The sequence below is a fragment of the Rhinatrema bivittatum genome, chromosome 4 (genome assembly GCF_901001135.1).
Source record: "Rhinatrema bivittatum chromosome 4, aRhiBiv1.1, whole genome shotgun sequence".
Lineage (NCBI taxonomy): Eukaryota > Metazoa > Chordata > Amphibia > Gymnophiona > Rhinatrematidae > Rhinatrema > Rhinatrema bivittatum.
The window spans coordinates 460,496,224-460,515,473 of NC_042618.1; the positions used below are offsets into that span (position 1 = coordinate 460,496,224).

General features: G+C 45.9%; 1 protein-coding gene across 7 annotated transcripts in view; it reads right to left on the reverse strand.

The window, feature by feature from the left end:
- Positions 1-19,250, reverse strand: part of NAV3 (neuron navigator 3) — a 971,329-nt gene that overhangs the window by 115,465 nt on the left and 836,614 nt on the right. For all 7 annotated transcript variants that reach the window (XM_029597136.1, XM_029597134.1, XM_029597135.1 and 4 more), the window contains one exon: positions 682-958. In XM_029597136.1, coding sequence (XP_029452996.1) covers positions 682-958 — 277 coding nt within the window. The remainder of the gene's footprint in view (positions 1-681; positions 959-19,250) is intronic.

The window sequence follows — 19,250 nt, forward strand, 5'->3', positions numbered from 1 at the left end:
TCTTCAGACTATTTGTGGGTGATTTTTTGAGTCACTTAGGCCCTTTAAAGCCAGCCCTGGTAGTATCAGGATGCACGTTAGCACCTTGATGCTCATGGGGAATGTTAGTTACAACCTACAGCATGCCTCATTGTTTGCCACCTCCAGAATTAAGAGGCAGAGATGCGTAAATCATTGCAAAAAAGATTTTGCATCCAATTCAATGAACCTGTGGCAGCAATCTGAAGCAGATTTTTGTAAATTAGAAGATTCATTTCAGATTTTGGTGGATCAACTGTAGATTGTACATGGATCCAGAGTGGAAAAAGTCAGACAGATTTTGGCAGAAAACCTGAGGGGGAGAGGAAAACCCGATAGGTAGAGCAAACCCGAGCCAGGCAGAAATCTTGATTCCACAGTTAAGACTTCAGACATCTAAGTCTCCTGCCTTTGCAATCTTTGGCCTCTCTACAGAGCATGCCAACAATGGTGACAATTAGTGCCAAACTATGATGCTGGCTTTGGCGATGCGGCCACCTTTCCACTGGGAAGTGGACAGAGATCACCAACTCACTTCCCTTGGATCACCTCCAGATGGCAGTAACTTGCAGTCACTACCAGCCCGAGCTGTGTTTAAACTTAACTCTGTAATCCTATGCAAGGGGCTAGGGCCACACAATTCCATCCCCTCCCCTCTCCTACCAGGAGTCTTCAGGGTGCTTGCTCCAGATTTCTGCCGGGACGGCGCGGACCCGATTTGTGCGGTCATGCCTCTCCTCCAGGAGCCCGTCTGGGAGATGGGGAGCGGAGTTTTCTGCCCTCCCTTCTCCAGGTCCTCAGAGAAGCCAGAAGAAAGGCCCTTCCATCTACCGCCCGGGTCAGCCAAGCTCTCCAGCTCCTCCTCCGCCCTCTTCAGCTCCTCCACGCCGCTCCAGTTCTCACCGTCTGCTGCAGAGCGCTTCTCAGTATCTGTTTTCAGCTGCAAGAGAGTCCCATCACAGGGCAAAACAGAGACATGCTGAACATTGCTTTCCTTTTCCTACGAGAAATGCAGGAGAGATGGAGTCAGAAAGAGCTGTTTGCATTTGGAACACAGATTTTGGAAAATGTAACAGAAAGAACTGTAAATAAGTTAACAGCAAGAATTGAGTAAGCTACACATCACTATCATTCAAAACTACACCATAGATAAAAATGCTAATATTGCCTGCTACAGGAAGACCATTTATTGTCCTCTGACAAGCTTTTCACTGTTGGAACCAAAATTTCCTTACTTCCTTGAATGCTAAACAATCTGCACATACATACATACATTTATTTATTTATTTAAAGTCTCTTTTATACCGACATCCGTTCACACATCGCATCGGTTTACAATTAAACAGGAACAGTTGGGCAGAGCCCTTACATATAACATAGAAATACAAGTTAACTTTTGGGCAGGGCCATTACATGTAACTGAGAACAATGAGGCTAAAACAGGGATAGGGGATAGCCGGGCAAAGTCCATAAAATCAATAAATAGATATAGCAAATCACTATGTACGTATAATCAAAACCATATACATAGCTATGAACATTAATAGCAGAGTCAAAGTACGAAATCGATGGGCGTAAGGCGACTTCTGAGAAATAGATTCTTAGCCATATAGACGATTCTTAGTCAAGCAGTGGGGAGTTATGTAATGGAGGGTGACATAGGGTAAGCTTTTTTTGTCTAGAAAGAAGCAAAAATTGTGCGCCAAACAAGATCATGCAGTGCACATAGAAAGAGGGTTTGAACTTGACAGGTAAAGCTCTCCTTCCTCACATCAGAAGCATAAATCGATGCCCCCAACCCATACTGCAAGCAGTTTTCATGTGTTTAGGTTCCTGTGTAAAGTAAATGCTTTTTGTCGGTGGTTTGTTTAGTTTCATATTTCTAGTGACATAGAAAGTAGCTGCAGAGAAGATGTGCATGCGTTTGAAATGTACGTGCAAGCCAAACCGAAAAATCCCATTTTCAGTTCAAGCTCATTTCAAACAAAATGAATCCCTGATGTGTGCAAAAAAATGAACATTTTCAGGTTTTTTGGTTGTGGCAAAGGGCTCGCACTATTTGCCATGAAATGTAAAAATAAATAAGTAAGTAAATAAATAAAAGCTCCCTGCCACCCCGTTAGCCCATCCACAGGTCTCTAAGGGTCATTAACCACTCTCGTGGGACCAACCAGCACCGAACTGCTTTACAACTGTAAAGTAATATGGCCAAAAAACAATACAGCCAGAAAACAGCTTGGCACCCACCGGCCCTCAGGCTTGCACCACGTTTTGACAAATCAGCAGAGCAGAGCCCAGGCCTGTCCCTATCAGAGAGTTGTGACAGAGGTACAGGGGCAGGAGGGTGATGCACGTGAACATTTCTTTTGGTTTTCGTGTTTGGGGGAGGGGGGGGGAAATGTTCATTGAATGTTTATTAAATGTTTACCAAACAAATCAAACCAAAACAAACATTAAATGAACCAAATCCCAGAAAAAAAAAAAAGACAAATCAAAACGAAAAGCTTTGTCTTGTGCACCGGTAGCAAGAAGCACACAAACAGGGAGTAGTGAAGGCACTACAGGGGGACACGAAGAGCTGAAATCAGGGACGTCACTGGGTCACAAATCTCTCCTATCTCTGTGTAAGCATTTTCATGGCAAATATAAATCTATCAGGATTCTGCTTTTCTATACAGCAATGAAAGCATTCGATAAGTTATGAAAGGGGACATTTTAAGCAACTCGTGCAGCAAGCACTTTTTACAGGGATACTTTGAAAATTGTCACATGCACAGTCTGCATACTCTGCACCTATTTGCCAGGGTGAGGGTGGAGCAGGCAGAAAATATTGCATGGCTTGCCGGAGCGGGCGTTCGGCATGTAGACGGCGGTGAGGGGGACTCCCGGCTCCCCAGCTGGACCATGGGGTTTTTCTCGTACAGTGCCTGCCTTTCAGCTATCTCTGTTATTTAAAAAAAAAAAAAAAAAAAAGGAGAGGAGCAGAGCATCTGTGTTGGCAGATCCAGAGGACAGCAGCATTGACCGTGGTTAGCTAGCTGGGGAGCAGTGTTCCCCAGGGAGGGCACAGCCCATGGTTGCTACCTCCAGGTTGTGCAGAGCCTGTTGGCAGGTGGCCATGCAAAAGCACGGGAAGGTCTCGGAGGAGCATGTGGGCGGGGGCACGCTCAGCCTCCCCTCCCCCCCCAAAGCTGAGCGGATGCAGTGTGCAGCCATACAGGAGGGCCTGGGTCGTGCGTGAGCCGATGTATGCTGGGGCTGTAGGTGCATGATGCCGGTGGCATTGCTTTCTGGCTCGGAACAGAGTGAGTCAGACAGGAGTGACAGAGTATCGGACGAAGCTCTGGTGAGATACCCCTCTCTCCCTGCTCAAGGGTGAGGATGTCTTTCTTTGCAGCCTCTGCCAGCGTATGGCAGCGAGGTGTCGGGGTGGTGTTCCAGAAACTTTCCTGCACAGGGGCTGAATTGGGGGGTGTGGGGGTGCAGCCCAGGGTCCGTGTGAGAGGCAGCCCCCAGGACAATGCCATTAAGTGAGGTGCAGCGGGACTCTCATTGCTTCGAGGCCCATCTGCCTCTCCCAAGGCTGCATGCTCCTGTTCCTCCTGACGGTACAGGCCATCCACCCGGGTGCCTGACTCCTCATGAGCCATGCGGCAGGTCTCGGGCGGGTATTCCTTGTGGGGCCCATTACAGAAGAGCGCAAATGGGGTTGGGCCAGAGTGGGGCTCTGGTGCGGGGGGGTGAACAGCTATGGCTGGGTCCTGGGATGTCCCTTGCTATGGGGCCTTTGTGGCGCCGGTATGCAGCCTGCTCCTTTTTCTTTGGGTAAAACACTTTGAAAATTACCCTTCTGAATGGGCCTGTTCACTAAATCGTGATAAATAGGGATAATACAGTGCATAAATAAGCTGCTCATAAAAGCTGTGGTAATGAGGGACATGGCATTGCTGCAGGCTCTGGTATGTTACCATGGCCCACAATATGTCAGCACAGGCTGCGTTAAGTTAGCACATGCTCAGAGGGCAGGTTTGGCCTTAAACTTGTGGCCTGCTCCACTGGCATCTGACCATCTGTTGTGTGGTCATATCTTTTGTTTTGTGATATAAAGGTTAGGGTGGGCAGGGGATCCACGGTCATGCGAGACCTAATTTGTGCCTTCTTCCTCATGATTATACATTGGATCTCCACAGACCATGGGTGACAGCTCATTTGGGGATACAACACATGGATGCCTTTGTAGTCTCGGAGATGATGTTATGGAGCCTTCTGACATTTTTGGCTGGGCATGAATGAGGTCCCAGGTTCAGTTGTTCATGCAATCAAGATAGGAGACAGATGGCAGCAGCTATGGATTTGGGAGCCATATGGTTGGCAGGGCCAGTGCCATTTGGGCCAAAATTAAGAGGCCCCAAAGACCTCACCTGGCCTCCCCCCTTCTGTTTAGTTAAGAAATATATTTCTATACTGCATCTTGTTGATCCCCCTCCAGGTTTCTCCTCCCTGTTAATATGTATTTTCCAAGCTTAAATGTTTGAATGTAAACCGGTATGATGTCCCCACTAATACCGGTATATAAAAGTCTTAAATAAATAAATAAATAAATAAGAAATGGGGGTGGGCTCACTAAGCAGGTTCATTGTGGTATCAAGGCCCCTGGGGGTTGTGTGTATCTGTAGTGTGTGAATGTATGGACTGATTAGAAATTCCCCCAAGCCTTCTCTTAGGGTTAGTAGCTGCCGCTATGTGTGGGTTACCCCCATGCTATATGTTAAGAGTAGTAGTTGCCGACCTGGGCAGGTTACCTCCATGCCTTCTGTTATGAGTAACAGATGCTGCTCTCTGCTGGTTGCCCCATGCAATCTGTTAAGGATAGTGACTGCTGCTCTGTGCACATTACCCCAAACTGTTCGTTTAAGGGTAGTAGCATAAGCACATAAGAACCTTGGCTATAGCGAACCATATATTGACTTCCAGAATTGGCATAAATGAAATTTTAAAAGTTCATTTATTTCACTTCCTATTTTATTGCATCCACGGCCTGCTTATCATCAGATGAAACAGGCAGTTTTGGATCTATTCTGTGTGCATTCCTTTGAGTTAATCGATCTGCTGGCTCAGTAATTAAATACTCCTTGCCCCCCCCTCCCTTTCCATTTGAGACTGTTCAGGCATACCAATCAGGCTTGTCTTCTTGCAACAGAGGACAGCGATAGCAATTTTCTTAATTCCACATGGCAGCCAGAGATGAGACCAGCCACTCCACAACAAAAAAATGTCTCATGTTAGATCACTTACTGTTTCTAGAACAATCCTTTACTAGTTGTATTGGTTTGCCCAGCTAATGACCAAGCACTACTAGACGTCTAGGTTGGGTAGTACCAAGGGCTCCACTACAAGCACTTGCATGACAGCATTTTCTGTGTGTCATCCTGTGGCCCCTGGGCATTTGTACCTTTCCTGCATGACATCTTCGTTTCCCTCCTGCACATCCTTGTTGACATCCCGGCAGCAGTTAAATGTGGCAACTTGCCTCTGCCACTAGGAGTGACCTGGGCAACCATTTATGAGCTCTTGTCTTTGTGAGATACTAAAGCATCCTTCTGCCCTTCCATGATTTACCTGTTCGAGCTGAGCCGGTATTGTTGCAGAGGAGGTCAACGACTCTCTGGCTTTTCAGATGGGTCACAGACAGGTTGCGCTTTGCTCAGATAGGGTGCTTTGCTCATCATTTATTGCATATTCTTTACTGCCCCAGCAATAGCCCTGACAAGCTGTCGTTTCCATGTCACTGAATGCATTTCTGTTTGCCAGGTCAGCTTTATCTCCTAGGAACAGCAACTGGCAGCTGCCAGACTGGACATTTCTACATCCTGTGCCTCGGCTCATCGCAGTGACATGCAGTAGCTCGAGTGGTAGTGGCACTACCTGATCATCAGTTGCATTTTTTCCTTCTATAATTATTCTGGTGGACAATATTTAGGTACGGTTAGCTATACTTTTCTGATATTGTTGCTGGGCAGTAGGTCACACTTTAGTGAACCTGGTGAAGCAACAAAGTGATGCTGTAGATGCATCACCAGCCGCTGCTAGGCACCCCTTCCCTCTGCGTTATCTAATACAGAGTCAATATTTTCGTCCAGTTATTGAGGCGCTTGCCTCATTTTGGTGGCTCCTCGTTTCCTAAGTTGAGCCCAATTTTCTTCTTCACAGGATTGCAAGAAACATGCCGCTCTCTGCCACAGTAATTCTCAGGATAAAACATCTGCAATTCCTTGAACAATTCTTGCTTACTGTCTCAGCTAATGACCGATCAATATTGGACTTCTGGGTCAGAAAGTTCTGGCATGTCAGCACCTTCTGTGTAGCATCTTTGCCTTTTTATATTATATCATTTGTGGCATCCAAGCAGCGGTCACTTGATGTGAATCACCCCTGGCATTAAGAAAGGTGTCTCAGTTTTCAGACATCACACACGTCTGGTCATACATTTGCAGTGTTATACAATTCTCGGTCAGCTTCTGATCTGCAAATTATTTACTCTATTTGGTGCATTTGGTTTCCAAGTGCCCCACACTATACCTGTTTGTAGCAGAGCCGTAGCCAGGTAATTTGGCACCTATGGCCAAGTGACAAACTGCATCCTCGCCACATTACACAACACATGACACCACGAGTTGGGAGACTTTGTTCAATGTTTGTACAGCAATGCCCATGGCCAGTGCAAGGGTGTTAGGTGCCCTAGGAAAGTGTTACAGCCTTGCACCCCCCATTCCATCACACATATTAAAAATTATGCATTTATAGTAATAGATTTTACATGAAACCTGTAAAGCACAGTCTTCTGAAGTAAAAATATCACTTACAATATGTATATTATATTTACATGCACTGCTGAGGTGCCAACCAGAAAACAATGCAAAAAAAGCAAAAGACGCTTGGAACCTATATGGTATTAGGCCTACTGTAAATCATCTTGGGCATGACCCTCAGAGCCACTCAAGCAGCAAGAACCCTACCTATGAAAGTTAATACTATAAATATTACACCAGGCCTAAAATAGTAATAAATCCCCTATTAGGAAAACAGAACAATCCAAGCTGCTATAGATCCCTACATAGAAACTACACACTAACAGAATAACTCACTTCGGTCACACATGCAAAACACAAATAGACCCTCAAATACAGAATGAAGAGATCATATAGTACTAACAGAAATGTACAGACAAAAACTGAACTGGAAACTGCAACAAGCCAAATTCTGTATGCACTGCAACAATGTAAAAAAACAAAAACATTACCATTCTTCATAAAACAAAATTAGTAAAACCATAGCAATAAAAAGAATTTTCAAAACAATTAATGAATAGAATAACATTCAATAATTAAACTCATATAAAAATCTTCCAAACCTCAATAAAATATTTCAAAATGGACACATCAAATAACACCCAACAATTAAAATAAGGATTTTAAAACATTCCCCTTTATTCATACCTTGGAACTTTTGATTTCCAGATGCCCTGAAATTGTCATAGATTAGCAGGCAGAGAGTAACTGGGGTAGTTGTGCACACACATGCTCCCTCTCATACACACACATGCTCGCGCTCTCTCCCCCACACAAGTACACATGCTCTCTCTCACTCTCTTTCCCACACGCAAACTCACATGCTCTCTCTCTCTCTCCCACAACCAAGTACACCTGCTCTCTCTCACTCTCTCCCCCACATACATACACACATGCTCTCTCTCCCACACGCAAGTACACATGCTCACTCTCTCACAACCAAGTACACCTGCTCTCTCACTCTCTCCCCCACATACATACACACATGCTCTCTCTCTCTCCCACACGCAAGTACACATGTTCTCTCTCACTCTCTCTCCCACACCATGCTCACATGTTCTCACTCTCCCACACACAAGCATGATTGCTCGCTCTCACTCACTTCCTCCTTGACTTAGCAGGCAGCAGTAGTCTTCTTCAGCCCCCGTGGCCAAGGGAACGACTTCCGATCACAGGGCATTGGACTACTTCCAGCAGGGCGTGCTCCTCCTCGGAAGCAGCGCAGCCAAAATAGACGGCATAGTAACTGCTGCCTTTTAAGTGGAAAAGCAGTGCGCCAGCAGAGCTGCACTGCTTTTCCACTTACTAGGGTCATGTCAACCATGCTCTTTATTTCAATGGGGCTGCACTGCTCTCCTTGGTGCCTATGGCTGTGGCCATCCTGGCCATAGGCACGCTACGGCTCTGGTTTGTAGGTCCAGGTGAGTTGACCAGCTACACTATTTATTTTAAAAGATTTGTTGTCCACATACATCCATATATGTTTGTAGCAGATTACTGTCTATCCTATCATTGAAAAAGATTGCTGCCTGCTATTATGCCTCCGGGTATGCCTACAGATGAGGTCAGCGAAGCACTAGCTGGTCGGGTGTTGTTGCTAATAGCGTTCTAGTAGTTCTTTCACAAGCTGTTGCTGCAGCTAATGACCTTGTTTACCAGGCATGAAAGTTCTTCAAGTGTTCATCTAGGAGTCATCATGGATTGCAGAGCATTGGTGCTGTCTTGTGGTTAATCTCCTCATTCTGCAGGTGTATGAAAGTGTGAATTGTAAACACCCCTCTTCTAGTCCATAATGTAGGTAAGCATTAAAGGTCATCAAAAGCAACCCAGTAATATGGTGGGCACATAATCTTCCCAAGTTCACTGTGATTACAAGTTCTCTGTGAGATCCCATGGCTCTTCAATCTTGCTTTATAAGATAGCTATCATATTATTGTCTTACTGCAAGATCTATAGACCCAATGCTATACAACGTGGCAGACATATTCTTGCCAAACAGTTTGTATAGGCATTTCACCTCCTTAACCCTTAGTCTAGTTCCCCTTGCTTGTCTTTACTGGAGTTATATTTTGCATCTCAATTGGGCTAAGGCATCCTCTTCGCAGAGTCTGGCTTCCTACCATTCATGTCTGGTTTCTCTGCCATGGATATCAGACCTCATCCCCTGGGACTTTGGCAACCTTACACTCAAAGATGGCCCCATCGGGTTATCAGTTTTCTTCAAGATATCCATAGTGCATGTATTTATGCACGAGTTCACTTCAGCCCCTTAGGGAAATGTACTGTGTAGCTACGTTAGTAAAAAGGTGTATGGTGGACACCTTATGGGTCACACAATTCAAGGATACCATATTCCCCTTCAATAATTACTGCATGCAGCACATTCCATCCCTTGGGTTTTAGGAGGGGGCTTGGACAGGCACGTGGGAATAAAGCATGTCCTAGCATGGAGCTTTCAAATCACACTTGCTGAATGGAGGCAACAGCATATCTTGGTGTCAATATGCAATTATCCTACTATGATTTTGGAAGGACTATGCTACCTCTGCAGTAGTATGATAATAGATGATACTATTCCTAAATGACAATTGCATTTGTTAGCTTCAATCTGCAGTTTCCTCCTTCAGTTTTTTCCATCTCAACAGCAATATGTAGTAATAGGTTTATTATGGCGTCCCAAGTGGTTGACCAGGAATCTTGTTGGGCATTGCAGCTTTAAGGAGTATCACTCATTTTATGATATGGTTGCAGCTACGTTGGGGTGCCCATAGAAGTGAGGTATGGCAGCGCTGACCATGTCCTGGGATGCATGATATGTGCAATGTTTGAAAGCTGGCCAGGCAGAGAATACCAAGAAATGTTATATTTTGCTTCTATGTTGCATCGGTGGGTTGAAGCAAAACGAGTTGCCTATCAAGTCTTCGGCGACGGCTGGGATTGACCTGTGCACCATCCTAAATTCTGTTGGCATGCTTAATAAATGACCCCCCTGCTCTTTTATGGGGCAGGGCCTAGATGCACCATAGGGAGAATCTTTGTCAGTGATCAAGGATCGAACTGTAGGATAATAAGAGGCTTTGACGGCCCTGCGGCTCCCAACAACACTACATTGCTATAGAATAATTCTATAGAGCATTTGATGAACTGAAATTTAGCAGGCGAGGGTGTGGTCACCCTGTGGATTGAGAATATTAGTAATTAGTGAATGCTGTTTAGTAAGGAAACTGTTGTATGCATTCACCTATGCTGTGGCCATATCCATCCAATAAAGATTATCTTTGCACATGGTGGTGTGACACAGTTGTCTTTTACAAATGCAATAGAAGCAGTTGGGGATGAGGGAAATGGAGGGTGGGTGGTTAATCATGGGTAGACCACAGAAGGCGGTTGTCTGCACTGGAGACTGTTGTTTTTCTCCCCTGGCCTAAAGAAATCCACAAAAATGTATTTTCCCCCACTATTAAAACGACACATGCATATGTAAAACCCTGTTTAGAGCACATAAATTAAAAAGTCCTGATGCTGGGGTTTTTCTGTTCTGGCCCAAGCTCTTTGGATTCAGTACAGAAAATTAAATAAAAAACAATTGGGTGTAAGATGTTGGATGGCTCAGGACAAGGAGGAGCACTTCTCTACAGAACAAGGAAAAGAAAATCCTAAAACACTTTCCCCCTCTGCAACCATCTAAGTGCCCCCCCCCCCCCCCAAAAGTAAAACTTCAACACTACTTTTCGACATTCTTAAGAAGGCCTCATCTCTATCAAACCCACACCCTAGGATTCACAAAGGTGGTCTCGCACCACAAAGTCTTTCTCCAGCCTGTTCTTCCGCAGCAGTAATCAAAAAACATTACAGAGATCCATATTCAGAGGCATTTAATTGGATAACTCAGAAGTTATATGGTTACATTAATATTTGAACACTTATCTGGCTAAATTTTAGGCTGGGAAAAACAGAAGCTAAATCTTATCAGTAGCACAGCCGTTAGAATTCCAACAACTCCAATAATCCACCACATGAGAGAGCAAACATTCCAGCTTGACTCCATGGTAAAATCTCATAGTCATGAGTCCATTATATCAAACTTTCTCCTGGGAGGTAATTGATCTGATAATTATGGAGGGTCATTCTTCCTTCCTGTACTCTTGATAAGCTACTAATTTGAAGTTTAAAATACATTTCGTAGTGCGTAAACAGATGGACTCAGGACAGTGGGTTATGTTCCCCTGCCAGCAGATGGAGACAGAGTGAGCTGACATCACAGCATTTATACTACTGCAGTGACCCCAGCCTGCCAGTTATTCTCCGTCTCCAGCAGATGGTAGACGTGCATCTCCCTATGGGGATTGCTTCGGATTTTGGAAGGAGAATTTTAAATTAAATGGAGAAAAGACCCACTTCTCCTGTGGTGATACCAAGTGGTCCCTTCCCCACTTGAGAATTCCTGAAGTGATTTTCATGGTCACTCAGAGGTGTGCCTTGGTCCGGTAGCTGGGTTTCCCGGTGTGGACTTAGCTGATTATACAGCTTAAAGGCTGAGGGTGCAGGGGGCAGAGCGCGGCAGTGATGGCAGATGCCCTCTCCCCCGCAGCTGGAGATTGGTAAGCGTAAGTTTAAAAAAAAAAAAAAGGAAGATGTTTTACCTTCTGAATCAGAGATAGTGGGTTTTTTTTTTTTTTAATGACTTCCTCCGGTCTCCATGCTCAGCGTGCCATTCTGACGTTGTTCCTGCTCCTATTGGGGTTAGGGGAACTGGGCAGCCTGGTGGGTTAAGCGGCCCCAGTGGCCTAGGCCCCGCAGTTAGGCTTTTTGCCTGCACACTGCGTGGTAGGCTGCGGCGGCGTTTTTGCTCGCTTCTGTGCATGCTTTATTGCCCTTTAAGGACATCGGTGTGCTCTGCACACATGTTGTGCGTTCAGTTCTGGGTGTACCTTTTGTACGCACATGTTTTTAGTGTGGTGATACGTTCAAGCCTTCGCGCACAAGTTGTGTGTGGTTTGGCAGCACTTACCTTTGAGACGCCTAACTTTTGTGTGCATACATTTTTGAGCACATGCCATTTGGATGCACATTCACTGCTGCTGATGGCGCCGGTGAACAAGAAGCCTAAGCGCCTTTCTCTTTGTGTTGCCAGTCATTTTCAGGCTTCTCAGCCTGACCTGTCTTCTAATGTGTCAGAGTTGTTTGTATGCTCAGGGAGAGTTGTCTTCTTCAGATTTTGCTAAGCCTGGATCCTTCCAACCTGAAGATGGCCTGCTTTCGGTGCCATCTTGAAGTACACCAGACCTTGGTACTCCCCTTGACTGGATCCTCAGTTCAGTGGACCCTGCTCCAGTTCCTTCTCAGTTTGGACTGGATCCAGCTTCTCTCTCATGTGTGGAGGTTTTTGTTTTAGGGTTTACAAGCCTTTCTTCAAGCACAGACCTCAGCTTCACCCAATCCTGTTAGGTCAGACCCTCAGCTTGTAGCCCCCTCCCTCTTCCAGTCCTATGCTTAAGCGAGGGGCACAGCTCGGTTCACTGTGGGTATTCCCGATAAGTTCCCAGATGGTATCGATGATGAAGCAGATCCTGATTCACTTGAAGATGGGGAAATTCCTCCAGGGCTGGAACTGTTTCGGAGCATGGTACAGTTCTTTCATAGAGATGAACTGCCAGGCCTGATTTCCCAGACCATGAAGATGCTGGATGTTCCTGGTACGGATTCCTTGTCGGAGCCGAAGAAGAATCCCATTTTGGTTTCCTTGTATAAAGCCTCTTGTTTTTCCCTGTTATGGACACTATTCAAGAATTGACTGATCTTGAATGGGACACCCCAGAGGCAAATTTCAAAGGGAGTAGGACGTTGGAAGGCCTGTACCCTTTGGATCCAGCTGTGAAAGAGCTTTTGTGTTTTCCCAAAGTGGATGCGCTGGTCTATGCCATCTCTAAGCAGACAACTATCCCCATGGAGGGAGGAGCGTCCTTGAAGGATGTGCATGATAGGAGGATTGAGGCTATCCTTATGCAAGGCTTTGAGGCAGTGGCGATGACTTTGCAGATAGCTTCCTGTTGCACCCTTCTGGCACGATCTTGTCTGCTTCTCTCTCAGGAAGTTGATGATGCTGAAATGAATTCCAGCGTGGTTATGGAACCTGCTGCCACCTTTTTAGCAGATGCGGGCTGCGATTTGGTCCATATCTTGGCTAGAGGAGTAGCTTTGGTGGTGGCAGCCAAGTGTCAACTGTGGTTATGAAATTGGTCAGCCGACACAGCCTCCAAAGTTAATCTTATGAAAATGCCTTTTAAAGGCTCGCTCTTGTTTGGGAGCGAGTTGGATAAACTGGCCAGTAACTGGGGCGAATCGCCAGTTCCTCGCTTGCCGGAGAATAAGAAGCAAATGCAGTGCCCCTTTGGTATGAGGGGTCTTCTCTGGGGTTCCAAGAGGTTTCGCCCCTACAGAGGGTCAACCTTTCAGAGGACTCAGCTTTTCGGTAGGTCTCAATCCTTTCATCCCAGACAGCCCAAGAGAGAAGCAGGCTTGGTTGGTGGATCTTCCTGAGCTTCCCAATGAAGGTTTGCCGACCCACCTTCAGGAACAAAAGATAGAGGAATGCCTCTCTCTCTTTTATCAGAGCTGAGACACTGATGATATTGGATCAGTGAGTCCTGAAGGCAATACGATGCATTGGAATTTTGCAGCATTCCTCGGGACATGTTCATGGTGTCTCCTTGCCACTCCCTGCAGAAGAAGCAGGCAATGGAATCAATGCTTCTAAGGCTCCTCAGGCTGAGGGCTCTGGTTCCAGTGCTCTCGTCTCAAGTATGGGGCGATACTTGAGCAAAAGGATCAACTGTCATTTGAGAGCGACTCATTTTCACATGGAAACCTTGCACTCTGTGATAATGGCCGTGCAGTCGGGGGAGTTTGTGACCTCCCTAAATCTGTCCGAGGCCTATCTTCATATTCCCATCCATTTGGAACACCAACGTTTTCTGTGTTTTGCGGTGTTGGGGCACCATTAACAGGTTCCAGCACTACGTTTTGGTCTAACCGCCAGCCACAGAACATTTTCCAAGGATATATTGATAGTAGCGGCGGCGTTAAGAACAGAAAGGATCCTGATGCACCCACACTTGAATGACTGGCTGGTTCGAGCCAAGTCTCAGGATTAGAGCCACCTGGTGACACACAAGGTGATCTCCTTGTTGCAGGAACTTGGTTGGGTGGTAAACCTGGCCAAGAACAGTCTTCAGCTATCTCTGTCTGAGTACCTGGGGATTTGGTTCAACATGGAGCAGGGCAATATTTTCCTGTTGGAAGTTTGGATTCAGAAATTGATTTCTCGAGTGTGGCAGTCAGTGAACACTATATGCCTGACAGTGTGGTCCTATCTACAGGTCCTCAGCTTGATGGAGGCAACCCTGGAGGTGATACCATGGGTAAAGGCGCATATGCGTCCTCTTCAGCACTCACTGCTGTCTCGTTGGAACCCGTAGTATCGGGACTATTTGGTTTGGCTGCACTTGCTGGTGGAAATCTCCTCTCGCCTCCAGTGGTGGTTGTAGAAGGCTCATCTGAGAAAAGGAGTTGCCTTGTCCTCCCCGACCTGGTTGGTACTCAAGACAGATGTGAGTCTCCAGGATTGGGGAGCTCACTGTCAGGAGCTGATGGCCAAAGACATTGGAATGCCGAAGAGTCCCTCTGGAACATCAATTGCCTGGAAGCCCGGGCGGTCTGGTTGGCATGCTTGCAGTTCAGCCACAGGCTGCAGGGTCAAGTGGTCCACGTGATGTCAGACATCACAACAACAATGACCTACATATAATGCCAGGAAGGAACCAAGAGCCAGCAAGTGTTGCAGGAAATAGACCAACATGGACTGGGTGGAAGGCCATCTACATATGATCTTGGCCTCTCACATTGCAGGAAAAGACTATGTAACTGCAGACTTTCTCAGCAGAGAGAATCTAGACCCAGGAGAATGAGTGTTGTCAGCTGAGGCGTTTTCAGATGATAGTGGATCACTGGGACCTTCCGTTCCTAGACTTGCTGGCAACCTCTCACAATGCGAAGGTTCCTCGATTCTTCAATCGCAGGAGAGATCCATGGTCCCTAGGCATAGATGCTCTCGAATAGGTCTGGCTGGAAGAAAGGTTGCTTTATGCTTTTCCTCTGTGGCCCTTGTTGGTCAGGATAATTTACAAGATCGAAGGCCACAGGGGGCTGGGTACACCTGGTGGCACCGGACTGACCCAGGCGTCCGTGGTCTATAGATCTGCAAAGACTCCTGGTGGAGACCCCTTTTAATCTTCCACTGCATATGGATCTATTGTAGCAGGGACCAGTTTTTCATGAGGATCCAATTCGGTTCTGTCTTATGGTCTGGCCATTGAGAGGGCTCGCCGTTGAAACGTAGATATTCTTCTGCGGTGGTTGCCACCTTACTCCGCGCTTGAAAGTTCTCCACTTCCTTAGCCTATGTGCGGATTTGGAGAATATTTGAGGCCTGGTGTGAGGAGCGGGGTATTTTTCCATGTTCAGTCAAGATCACGATCATTCTGGATTTTTTGCAGGATGGGTTAAATAAAGGTTTGGCCCTTAATTCCTTGAAGGTACAGGTTGCGATTCTTGCCTGTTTCAGAGGCCCAGTGAATGGCAATTCCTTGTCGTCTCATCCTGATCTGGCCTGTTTTTTGAAGCATCTTTGGCCTCCCATGAGGTTACCAGTTCATTTGTGGAGTCTTAATTTAGTGCTGGATTTCTTGGCATGTCCTACATTATGATCACTGCATAGCCTTTCCTTGCGGTTATCAACCTTGAAAACAGTGTTCCTAGTGGCTATATGTTCTGCATGTCAAATTTCTGAGCTGCAGGCCTTGTCTTGCCAGGAGCCATTCTTTCAGGTGACTCCAGGGGCCCTGCAGCTACATTGATTCCAAGTTCCTCCGACACCGACACCAGTACAGATCATGGAACCGACCGCTGACCCGATTCCGGCAGCGTTGGCACCGCTGCTCTTGAAAATGGAAGCGTTCATCGCCGCTTTTCCACCGATGGATCCCGGGTCTCTGGTGCCCTCTCCGCTTACCTTGTCATCGGGAGGAGAAACACCGTTCCGCATCCCTCCTTCGGGTGGTCTCGGAATTTCATTTGAATCAGTCCATTTCCTTGCTGTCCCTGGATAAGGTCAAGAACATGGAGGAATATCGCCTCCTGCATCCCTTGGATGTCAAGAGATTTGTCATGTGGTATCTGGAGGTTTCTAAACCTTTCTGGAAGACGGATCACCTGTTTGTCCTGCATGGTGGAAAGAAGCAGGGTGAACCAGCTTCGTGGGCAACAATAGCTTGCTGGATTAAGAAGGTGGTCACAGCCATGGATGGTATGTGGATGTGGAAGAGCCGTTGCCTACTCAGGTTAAGGCTCATTCCACTAGGGCTCAGGTAGTATCATGGGCTGAGGTTAGATTGTTGTCTCCCGTTGATATATGCCGAGCTGCAACGTGGTCATCCTTACATACATTTTCCAGGTTTTATTGTCTGGATGTGCAGGCCTGAGAAGTCATAGCCTTTGTATGATTGGTGTTGACTGTTCCGAGGGCAGCCTCCCACCCTGTTCGGGAGTAGCTTTGGTACATCCCACTGAGTCCATTTATCTACGTGCTAGAAAATGGAGAAACTACTTACCTGATAATTTCGTTTTCCTTAGTGTAGACAGATAGGCTCAGTTTCCCTTCCTCAGCTACCAAATGCTTGTGTCAATAGCCCTCCCGTGGGACTTCGGGTCCCAAGGGATTACTGGTAAGTGTTCATCCAGTCCCTAGATTTATCTTAATTGAGTTCAGTGTTCTTGTTGTTTGAGAATAGTTATGGTTACCTGTTTTTCATCAAATGTTTTGCTAGTCTGTCCAAAGTTGCATTTGAAGAGAATACTGGCAGGCTGGGTTCACTGTAGGACTATATATACTGTAATGTCAGCTTATTCCGTCTCCATCTGCTGACAGGAGAGCATAACCCACTGGCCCTGAGTCCATCTGTCTACACTAAGGAAAACGAAATTATTCTTTTGATTGGGTACCTTTGTTGGACATCTTGGTTATTAAAGAACAATTGAGATTAAAGACATTGGTGTATTACACAAAATAAATAAGGCTTGCTATACTGGGTCATACCATCAAGCACAGTATCCTGTTCCAAACAGTGGCCAAGCCAGGTCACAAGTACCTGGCAGGATCCCAAGAGGTAGATAGATTCCAAGCTACTTATCCTAAGAATAAGTAGTGGATTTCTGCAACTCTCCCTTAATAATTGTCAATGGACTTTTCCTCCAAGAACTATTCCAAACCTTTTTTAAATGCAGCTATACTAATAGCTTTCACCACATCCTCTGGCAACAAATTCCAGAGCTTAATTATGCATTGAGAAAAAACATATTTTCTCTTAATAGTTTTACATGTATTACCCAGTAACTTCACTGTGTGTCCCCTGGTCTTTGTACTTTTCGAAAGAGTAAACAACTGATTAAAGTTTACTCTTCCATTCCACTCATTATTTTAAAGACCTCTATTGTATCTCCGCTCAGTCGTCTCTTCTCCAAGCTAAAATGTCCTAAACTCTTTAGCCTTTCTTCCTATTGTAAGCCTACTGATAAAATAACCTTTTCAGATACCAACATAATCATCCTAAGACATTAAACAGCTTACCTATCAGTGGTTTTTAAGAATTAGGAATATTTGTTCAGAGAAAGAGGTTTTTGAAATTGAAGCTCATGAAATGGCTCAAAGATATTTACATCGAGGATATACTACACCCAGTGTCAAGGCAGTTTATAAGCATGTCAAGTATGCAAATAGACAATTATTGCTAACCCAGCAGGAATTTATATGAAGTCAGACTGATTAATGTTTTACAACATTCTAAGAAATCGGTGAAGACTACCCCAATTAGTCATAAGAATTTGTATTTGGTTTTCTCTCAGCCCCTACCTATAGTGCATACGAGGGGTAAGAACATATATAATTTGGTGCTATGTTCTGAACTTCCAGTGGTGATATTCAGCTCCCTTATGGCCATTATGCTTGTCAACAATGTAGTGTATGTGAACAAACCATTGAAGGAGTCACCTGGAAAAATGCAGCTACAGGCAAAGAATACAAAAGGAAGTATCATTTTACTTTTACCTTGTGTTGGGTGATTTATTTGATAATTTGTCCATGTGAGTTACTGTATGTGGGACATAAAAAATGTCCAGTAAAAACTAAATTAATAGTGCATTGTAGTTGTATTGCCACACAGAAATTGCAAGCTCCTCTCGTAGTCTACTATGTCTTATAACATCATACATTTTCTGAATTATGTTGGACAGTAATTGATCAGATTTTACCAAACTGGTGAGGAGGTGATACAATGGTCTGTTTACAGTTTTGCGAGCAGTTTTGGATTTTTAAATTGAATTTGGTACAGCCAGCAGGTATGAATTAAGAACTAGATTGGCTCTCGCTTATTTAAATATTGTGAGAGGTGATGGGGCAGTTCTATAATGAGGCAAGGTGAGGTGGCCACTTCAACCGGCAGAATTTTAAGGGGGAAAAAAATGCCCCTCTCAGAATGACGCCTCACCATGCCGCGGCTGCCTCTGGAGCTCAAGCTGGCAGTGGCTGAAGAACGGCGAGAAGCTGGGGCTGCTGCTGGAGCTCAGGCCAGCAGCAGATGAAGCAGTGGCATAGCCACAGGTGGGCCGTGGCCCACCCATTTTGGGATCAGATACACCCACTTTAGGATCAGGCCCACACAATCAGTGTTGCCTGGTGGCCCAAGAGAGGCTCTGTCAAAGGGCCCGACAGTGGATACATCGGGCAAAAGGAGGAAAAGATCAGCGATGCTGGTGGTCAAAGAAAAAAAGCCCTCACTGGAAGGCGCCCATTCTTCTGCTCCTCCACTTGTGCTGGCCCTGAACATTCAAAACCCGTGTGGCCAATAAGTTCTCTATGATGATCTTGTGCATCGTGAGATCAGCATTGAGGAGTGCTAGCCATGCGAGTTTTGAATACCGCAGGCAGACACACGAGGAGCAGCAGCAGAACAAGCTCCCCCTTTTGATACCTGTGCCTGTGTTTGTGTGTGTATGTGAATGGGAGCCTGCCTAGAAGTGGGGGTGAGTGGTGTGTGAATGGGAGCCTGCCTAGAAGTGGGGGTGTGGGTGAATGAGAGCCTGCCTGGAAGTGGGGGTGGATGAGAGCCTGCTTGGGGGGGGGGGGAGATGTGAGAGAGTGGTAGCCTGCATGTAAGAGCGAGAGCCCGTGTGTACGTATGTGTGGAAGTGGGAGCAGGAGCCTGCAGGTGAAAATGAGTGCCTGTGTGTGTAGGAATGGGAGCATGTGTGAAAGTGAGCATGTCAGAGGGA